The 9,475-nt window shown below is 50.0% G+C and overlaps 1 protein-coding gene across 6 annotated transcripts in view; it reads left to right on the top strand.

Annotated features, from left to right (window-relative positions):
- The first annotated feature begins 2,488 nt into the window (after positions 1-2,488).
- LOC104866589 (CMRF35-like molecule 8) overlaps positions 2,489-9,475 on the top strand; it is a 13,389-nt gene continuing 6,402 nt past the window's right edge. For 5 of the 6 annotated variants that reach the window (XM_010630721.1, XM_019208430.1, XM_010630723.1 and 2 more), the window contains exons 1-3: positions 2,489-2,775; positions 7,171-7,500; positions 8,161-8,314. In XM_010630721.1, coding sequence (XP_010629023.1) covers positions 2,724-2,775; positions 7,171-7,500; positions 8,161-8,314 — 536 coding nt within the window. In that variant the 5' untranslated portion in view covers positions 2,489-2,723. The remainder of the gene's footprint in view (positions 2,776-7,170; positions 7,501-8,160; positions 8,315-9,475) is intronic. The other variant, XM_010630722.1, reaches the window with a different exon arrangement.

A 9,475-nucleotide genomic window follows, 5' to 3' on the forward strand; every position in this document is an offset into this window, starting at 1 on the left:
ATCCTCTCCTGCCTGGGAAGGAAATCCAGAACCTCCCAGTCCGGCAGCCCTTTGCTGCCCACCCCTGGAGGCTTGTCTGTTTTTGGTACAGGGGATCAAACAGGGGACCTCGCACTTTCCAGGCCAGCAAGGCACCACTGGGCTACATCCCTGGCAACCCAGTCACCCCACCCCAGGCAAGGGGGGTCAGCTTTGTGGTCCTCAGGTCCACCTCCAGTCCCCCACATCCAGTCCAGGACCGGGCTTCAGAGAGCTGTGGGGAAGTGTCACTTCCTTAATTTCCTGATGTCACATAGTCATTTAGCATCTCTTTCTTTCTTCCTTTCTTTTTCTTTCTTTGGGTTTGCGGACAGGTCAGGGGAAGAGGACGGGTGTGGTAAGCACCCACTCCAGGACCCATCTCTCTCTGTAATCATCCTGATGTTTTTCCCTGTTTCTCAGGACAATCACACCCCATGCATTAGGTCTGTCTAAGGCTGCATAGGGACTTGGACAGCTAGAAATACAGCCCTACAAGACTTTAAACTTTTCAGTTTGTGATTTTTTTTTCTCTTGTTTTGTTCTTTTGAGATGGGGTCTTGCTATCTCGCTCAGGCTAGCCTTAAACTTGCAATCCTCCTGCCTCAGCCTCCTGAGTTCTGGGATTATAGGCATATATCACCATGCCCAGCTTAACATTATGCGATGTTTAGCAATATTTTTATGACTCAGTTGTCGTACTTAAGCACAAACTGTGTAGGTGACGAGGGAACACTGTGGAGAAAAGGGTGCAGTGCAGTTCTAATTCCTCCTCTAGCACCAGCTACAATTAGTGGAATCAAAACGCCCTTATATCAGATGTTACATGCGCTTGGGTGACTTGGCAAACCAAACACAGCAGTTACCAATCACACTATTTCCACCTACCAGCTTGTGTGCGTGCCTGTGAGGACAGGTGCTTATTGTTATTAAGCAGACATATGCATTATCTTGTAAAACGATTTAGTAAATTAAACTGGGCATGGTGGCTCATTCCTGTAATCCCAGCACCCGGGAGGCTGAGGCAGGAGGATCGCTGTGAGTTTGAGACCAGCCTAGGCTACATAGTGAGTTCCAGGTCAGTCTCAATTACGTAGTGAGACCCTGTTTCAAAAGAAACAAAAAACAAAAAACAAACCCAAACAATCTAATAAATTAAGATACTCGTGTAAATCACGTTATATATTTTATATGTGGCCCCAGATGACTCTTCTTCACTCAGTACAGCCCAGGCAAGCTAGGGTGGGGCAACATGACAGGAATGACCTGCAAAGCATCCTCCTCCCTATAGAATCCAATTTCCCTCCTGCCTCTCCTTAGAGATGTCGCCCCCTACTGTCCTGAGATGTTAATGACACTCACATTTGAGAGTTTCTCATGATTACCACCTTGACTCACTGCCACCCAAGAACTTCTATTATTGACCTTTTACAAAGCCACAGGTTTTGCTCATAGCCGCTCGGTGGCAACTGGACAAGCTTCATGAGCCTTCTGCTTCTCAGTGTAGCTCAGCATCAAGCCGCTGTAACACGGGCTGTGGGTGAATTGAAAAAAATACACACTTCTGGGAACTTAACCACAGTCAGGCCCTGTGAACCAGTGGGTGTGACATCCTCCATCTTCATGTTCCGCTCATCAAGGCCAATATGCAAGGCTTCTTGGACTGTACTGAGCTTTCGTTAATCTAAGATGACAGTACATATCATAGAATTTTTTCTTTTTCACAGGACAAGGTCTGTCACTGTTGCCCAGACCAGCCTTGAGCTCCTGAGCTCAGGTGATCTTCCTGCCTCAGTCTCCTAAGTGTCTGGGACCACAGGTGTGTGCTACCATGCCTGCTGTCAGAGAAACTTCTCCAAGGTCTAGCAGGTTCTGTCCTTGAGCTTTCTAGAAGCAGAAGAGTGAGTCTTAGCTGGACACGGTAGTCTCATGGCCAGGAGGAAAGAGGACCAGCAGGGAAAGGAATTCTCGGGGTCTCATCGGGGCACAAAGCTCAGAGCTTTGCAGGCTGTTAGGACACATGTACCACGAGGGGCACTTGTCACAGGCATCTGTGTGAGTGTGCATAGGGTCCTTGCAGGTTCCGCAAGGCCTTGCTCAGGTCCGCTGGGGGCCACACAGGAAGGAAGGTCACCGTGTGAGGACCTCTTGGTCAAACTGAGGACGCAGGCCAAGACCAGGAACCAGTCAGGGACTCTGGGACAGTTGTGCCAACTCAGGGGTCCAGGCCTAAGGCTGAGGCGCACGGGAGGGAGCTGCCATGGATGACCTCATGGTGGGCACTGCCCAGGGGCAGGATGTGGGCATCTCTTGCCCTTCTCCACAGGGTTGCTATCATGACTACAAGGGTACAGGAAGAGTGACTGGGCCCCAGGCAGAAGAAAACCCAACCTGTGCCCGGGTGTGAGGGGGCCCAGGAGGGGAGTCTCACCAAGGGAGAAAGCCACAGGACCTGCCCATTCTACGGGGGTTCATAGGGTGGTTCCTGTACCGCTCCTGGGTGTCTCAACTGAAACCCGCGGCTTGGCTCCCTCAGCTTCCTCCATTTTCTCTCCAGCTCTAGGAACAGAACCAAAAGGAGCTGAGCAAGGAAACAGCAAGACCTGAAGAAAGCAGAAGTGGGAGCGGTGAACACCGACCCTCCACAGGCGGGGCTGCCTCCTGGGGTCCCACTCTGCGCGGCTGCAGGTCCCCTCTGTGGAAGGATGTCCCCTGGCCGGGGGCTGCCTTGGGCCCTGCTGCTTCTCTGGTTCCCAGGTGAGGGGCTGTCCCCTGGGAGGGTCCGCGGGAGGGAAGATGGACCTGAGACTGCGGGCAGTGTCACGGGAGCCTCTCTGGTCTGTGCAGAGCACAGAGCAGGGTGGCTGTGTCCACCATGGAGCCGGCCGACTTCAGGACTGCACCCTGGGACAGAGGGCACAGGGCAGTGGGTGGTCATGCGGGAGGGGCACTGAGGGAGGTTTTCAGAGGAATTGTGACAGGAAGAAGGAGAGCAAGAGGCCGGATGTACCGGGGTGGGTGCAGAGCAGCTGCCCCAAGTGCATTTGACGAGCCTGTGTTTGAGGGAGGAATCTCTGGGTTTGCCAATTCGGGGTTAGAGGAAGGGTGGAGAAGGTCTCGGTCTCAAGGCCACAGGGGTTTAGCCAGGCAGCGTGGGGCTAGAGCTGAGCCACGGGAACCCTGCCTGGAGGACCAGAGTCCGAGGAGGAGAGGGAGGGCCAGCGGGGGGAGGGAAGGGCAGTGGGGAGACGGGAGAGAAGCTGTGGGGTTTGCCTGTGTCCCAATAGCACTCCTGGCCGCCTCGGGTCTGCAGTCTTGCTGGCCTTGGTCCTAGGGTATTTCATTTTGTTTTATTTGTTTTGTGGTGCCAGGATGTTTTTAATCTTTGCGGTTGCTTTTTCTTAGAAACTAGATGCTTTCTTTATTTTTGCTGACTCTACGTACGGGAAAGCGCTGCCTTGTGTTTTAATGCGGGGGCCGCTCACGCCCGTCACCGCTGTCTCTGAGTACTTTTGTCTTCGCTCTGCTGTGCTGGGAATCGAACTCAGAGCCTGGCACGTCAGGCACGAGCTCTCCCACCGAGGCCCACCGAGGCCCCCGCGAGCACTGTCACATTTTTACCTTTATTAGGTACAGCTCTGCATTTCCTAACGATCGCAGTCAGCACGGAGAGTGGGTCCGTCCAGCCCAGCTCCACCCTCGTCATCCCCCTTTCCCTCCACACTTTCTCTGTCGGCATCAACGTCCCTGCTTCCTTTTATCTGTTGGGTTTTCTTTTCAATTTCGTTCTTTAATTTATTTAGACTTTGGGTTACTTATGCAAGAGAAGCTATGCGATATTCAAGTGTGTGTGTCTGATTCATTTCGCTTCGCATTATGGTCTCAAAGTGCACCCGTTTTTCCACAGACACCTCAAATGCACCCTTCTTTACGTCAGAGTGGTTTAAATATCCACTGCACAGAAATACCACATTTTTGTTATCTGTTCACCTGTTGATGGACATAGAGGCCACTTCCAAGATTTAATTATTAAGAGTTGTGCTGCTATAAACATGGGTGTGTGACAGGGGATCAGGGATTTAGCTCAGTGGTTCCACCACCTGCCTGACAAGCACAAGGACCCAAGTTCGATCCCCCGGTACCAAATCAAGAAAAAAAAAGGTCTCTGTGTGTGTATATCATTGTAACGTGATGTCTTTAAATCTTTTGGGAAGATGCCTGGAAGGAGAATACCTGGCTCAAACAGAATTTCTAGTTTTAATGTCTTGAGGAATTTTCATACCATTTTCCATAGCAATTGTATTAGTTTACATTCCTGCCAATAATATAGAAGGCTTCCTTTTTCCCTGCAGTCTCTCTGTCACTTGATATTTGATTTTTTTTTGATGATGGCCAATCTTTCTGGGGGTAAGATGGAGCCTCCGTGTTGTTTTAATCTGCATGTCTTTAATGGTTAGAAATGCTGAACATTTTTTTCATGTATTTATTGGCCACATGTACTTCTGAGTCTGAGAAGTCTCTCTTCATTTTGGATGCCCATTTTTAAAAATTAAGTCTTTGTTTGAGGGGAATCTAATGTTTTTGAGTTCTTCGTATATTCTAGATATTAGTGCTCTGTCCCGGGGTAGCTGGTAAATACTTTTCTTTTTTTTTTCCCATTCCATAGGTGTTTCTTCACTCTGTTGATTTTGTTTGTTTTTGGTATCAGGATTGAACTCAGGACCTTGGGCTTGCAAGGCAGGCGGCGGCACCACTGAGCCAAATCCCTGGCCCTTTACTCTGTGGATCATTTCCTTTGGCGCATGAAAGCTTTTTAATTTTTTATTTGTTTATTCTCGGTGTTATTTCTTGTGTAACAGAGGCTCTGTTCAGAAAGTCCTTGCCCGTGGCTACGTCATTAGGAGTTGTACCTATTTTATCTTCCAGTGGCTTAAATATTTCTGTTTTAATACTTAGCTCCTTGATCCATTTTATTTTATTTTGGTACACGATGAGGAATATTGGTCTACACTGAATCTTCTACATGTGTATAGCCAGTTTTCCCAGCACCATTTTCTAAAAAAGGCCATCGTTCTTTTAGAGTGTATTTTTGGCCCCTTTGACAAAGATCAAATAGCTGAATACACCTGGGGTTGTTCCTGAAGCTTCTGTTCCACTCCATTGATATATGTGTCTTATTTGGTGCCAGTACCACGCTGTTTTTAATCACAGTATTTCTGCAATATAACCTGAAATCTGGGATTGTGTTATTGATTGATACTATTGGTTCTGCCCATGCAGGAATAGGGGTCACCTTTCCATTTTCTGATGTCCTCTTTGATCTCCTTTTTCAAAGTACTGTAGCCTTTGTTCTACAGGTCTTTCACTTCTCTGTAGAGGTTAATTCCTAGGTATTTAATTTTTCTTGATGCTACTGTGAATGCTTTTACTTTCTAATTTTGGGGGGGTGAGTTTATTATTGTGGTACAGGAATGATATTGATTTTTGTATGTTGATTTGTCTCTATTCTGCCATTTTTAAATCTTCCCTCTCACAAGCATTTAAAAAACAACAGCAGCCGGGTATAGTGGTGCACGCCTGTAATCCCAGCACTCAGAAGGCTGAGGCAAGAGGATCGCTGCGAGTTCGAGACCAGCCTGGGCTACGTAGTGAGTTCCAGATCAGTCTCAACTACATAATGAGACCCTGTCTCAAAAAACAAACAAAAAATAATAATAATAAAATAAAAAGCAACAGCAGCAAGGTGTCAGATGATTTTTCCTTATTTATGGAGGATTTTTTTTTTCCTCTCCTTTATACTATCATGGTGGTGAATTTTATTTTTATTTATTTATTTTTTTGATACCGGGGATTGAACTTGGGTCCTTGCACTTGTGAGGCAGGTGGCAGAACCACTGAACTAAATCCCCAGCCCTAAGGTAGTGAATTTTATTAAGAGCTTTGGCAAGAATTATCTCAAAAGTGTTATGCTGACTTCACACAAAGAATTATAGAGATTTCTCCAATTCTGTATTTGCTGCAAAAGTTTAAGTAAGTTAGAATTGTATATTCCTTTGAAGATTTGAGAGAAATAACCTGTGAAACTCTCCTTTTTGCCCTCTCCCCTTTTCTATGTGCTGCCAAAGTGGGCAGCCCCCCCACACCCTTTTTTTTTTTGAAGGGAAAGAACTTGGTACCAAGTATTGTTATTGGTCCGTGTTTTCATACACACTTATTTTTGGCCTATATTTGTCATTTGTATTTACCTAGAAAGTCATTGGTTTCACTCAGGTTCACAGACTTATTCATAGTGACTACCCTGGTTACTTTTCTTCTATTTGTGTATTTAGGTCTTCTCCTCCCCACCCATCCATCTCCTTTTTCTTGATTTGAGGATTAAAGCACCTGGAAGAGCACACCTGAGAGACAGGACTGGAGAGGAGCATTTGAAGGGTCCTAGTTTTAAGTGAGAGTTAAGAATCTAAAAAGGTCAGCACAAGGAATGTATCCTAACCCATAGTAAGGAGAGCAGGCCGTCCCAGACTTGCCGTCCCCTCCTGATCACAGGGCCACCAGTGCTGTGTCTTTGGCTTGGTGGCAGCATTAGTTTTGTGCTGACATCCCCAGCTTCGTGTCTGAGGAAACTCTGGGAAAATGGGGGACATAGATCTTGGGAATAAAAGATAAGCTTCCTTGAAAATTAATCTGCCAGAGCTGAGCAGATTAAATAGGACAGGACGCTAAGAAGGTTGTTGTCACAAGTCTTCTGCACTGTGAACATTTTGATCCACACACTCGCAGATTGTGCATATCCTCACCTCAGTGGTCTGCAGACCTTGCTTCTGCCCTGGCTCACATCCCAAGGTGGGAGCAGAGGGACAGAGCAGGGGTCACCCTCCTGGGAGAATAGGAGCTCAGGGGTGAGTGTTTGTGGTCCTGGCCAGTTTGGAAGCAGGAGGCCTGGTCAGTAAGGGAGGAGGGCGTGGAGTTGGATAAAGGGGTAGCGGGCGCTGTCCAACTGCCGGGTAGAGAGCAGAAGGTGGTGAGGGGTGATCTGGCGGGTGCGGGGCTGACAAGAGGTGAAGCGGTGGGGGGCCTTTGGGAGGACCTGACCCCCGTTGGGACCCTGACTGCCCAGCTGTGAGGCCCAGAATGGGGACTTGTGTTTTCCAGGCTGTTTCCTCCTGAGCGGCCCCAGCAAGGTGACCGGCACTGTGGGGGGATCCCTGAGTGTGCAGTGCAGGTACGAGGAGGAACACGAAACACATGACAAGTACTGGTGTAGAAGATCACACGTGCTTCTATGTGACAAGATTGTGGAGACCAAAGGCTCAATGAGAAAAGCAACGAGTGGCCGAGTGACCATCAGGGACCATCCCGCCAACCGCAGCTTCACAGTGACCTTGGAGAGCCTCACCCTGGAGGATGAAGGCACCTACTCGTGTGGGGTCGATAAACCGTGGCTAGATTCCACCTTCAAGGTTGTGGTGTCTGTGCTCCCAGGTGAGTCCCCTACCCCAGGCCTGGCACTGCCCTAAAGGGCTCAGGTGGGAGTCAATGGGGCAGGACTCAGATGAGAGACTCAGAGCAAACTCTGTGAGTGTGTAGGGCCAGTGGGCAGGGAGAGAGAAGGACAGGGAGAGAGAGACAGCCCAGGGTGACAGGGAGCACCCTGGTGCCACTGGCAGTTTGGCATAGTCTTGAAGGAAGGTGCCATTGGGTGGCAGAAGACACCTGGAGAGTGCAGAGGAAAGTTGAGCCCCAGGAAACCAGAGCTGCTTGGAGGGAGGTGGGGGCTGAGCAGAGGGGCAGGTGAGGGCCTGACGGTGGCCGTGCTGCATACAGAAGGAGCTTGAACAAGTGACAGATCAGCTTTGCAGTTGGACAGACATCGCTCGCAGTACACGCTGTGGCTGGAGGGAGACCAGACCAGGCCAGGGGGGCCGAGTCAGGGGTTCTTGGGAGGGCTCTGCCCCACCAGCAGGATGGAATGGAAGCAGTTCGGGCACTTCCTATTTCCTCTTGACAAATGCTTTCTTGGCTCAGGAGAGTCTCAGGGAGACTTTGGCCCCGGGGTCCCCACCCTGTCCGCTTTCTGAGTAGTGGGTGTGAAATCGAATCGGAGAAGAGAACTTTGAGTCTAATTTGTGGTTTTCTCCCCAGCAGCGAGGTCGACACCAGCTCCCATTGTCACTGCAGCCAGGACCTCAACAACCACAACCAAAGTCACAACTGTGTCTTTTACCAGCCACGGGGGTAGAAGCTCCACTCACAGCTCCAGCAGCCAGGAGAACCAGCAGAATGTCCGGGACTTAAGGTAAGGCCACCCAGTCTGGGGAATCTTCTCCTCAGGAGGGGCTCGGGGCTCAGGGTCATTGAGTCACGACCCTGCTGGCTGGGACCTCCTGTACCCCTTGCCCCAGGGCCCAATTGGAAGCTGCATCCTAACTGGGGTCCCTGAGATCACCCTGCCCCTGCCTTGGGCTGAAAGACAGGACACGGGCAAGGGGCAGTTGGGGGCAAAGGGCAGTGAAAAGAAAGCAGCATCTAGTGAGGCTGGGAACATCCGGCCAAGAATACACCTTCCGTCCCCAGGATGACGCTGAACTGTTACTGTGCTCATCTTACATATGAGTAAACCGAGGCTTAGAGGTTAAGCAACTATCTACTCATACAGCGGTAGGAGGGAGGGATGGGCTTAGGGTAAGGTGACCCCCAAAGCCTGGGATTCCCCCAAGTAGTGGTTCTCCATTTTTGCTGGGGTCACCAACCCCACAGAGAGGCTGACAAGTAGTGACTCTCCCTAGATAAACACATGCCATTGTGAATGCTTTCTGGGGTTCCTCCTCTGTCCTGCTGGGGCGTTTCCATTTAATAATGGCGTGAATGGTTGGGAGTCAGGGCAGGCCCCACAGGTTACAGCCTCTGGCCACCACAAGACCCCCTTGTACAGATGCCACTGCACTTTGGGGAAGCCCAGGCCTTTGCCTCTCTGACCATCTGGCTACAAATGCGGGGGTCCCCACGACTCCCTCGGGTTCAGTAACTCACCAGGCTCAAACCTACATAGCCTCACCTTATAGCTTTATCATAAAGGATGAAGATCGAGACCAGCCAAAGGAAGAGATGGGCAGCCCGAGGTCTGGGCGGGTACGGGAGTTCCCACCCCCAGTGAGCTGGGATCAGGGAGGGGCCCTCCCGTGTCTACCTCATTTTCGCCTCCACAGAATCATCTCTGAGCAGGGAGGTTGCTCCAGGAACAGAGATGCTCCTATTCCTCAGGGCTCCTCCCAGCCCCCAGGCCGAGGGTCCCTCCGATTCTTACTTCTCCACCCTCTGAAACCCTTCTGCGCGCTTCCTGCCAACCCAGAGTCAATGCCGATGTCAGAGAGCACGAAATTCAGACTCACAATGTGCCTCACCCTGCAGAAACACACAGCAGCCAGAGTTCAGTTTGACTAGAGCCTGACGTTTATAT

The sequence above is a fragment of the Fukomys damarensis genome, unplaced genomic scaffold (genome assembly GCF_012274545.1).
Source record: "Fukomys damarensis isolate Sample0158 unplaced genomic scaffold, DMR_v1.0_HiC HiC_scaffold_23, whole genome shotgun sequence".
In the NCBI taxonomy this organism is placed as follows: Eukaryota; Metazoa; Chordata; class Mammalia; order Rodentia; family Bathyergidae; genus Fukomys; species Fukomys damarensis.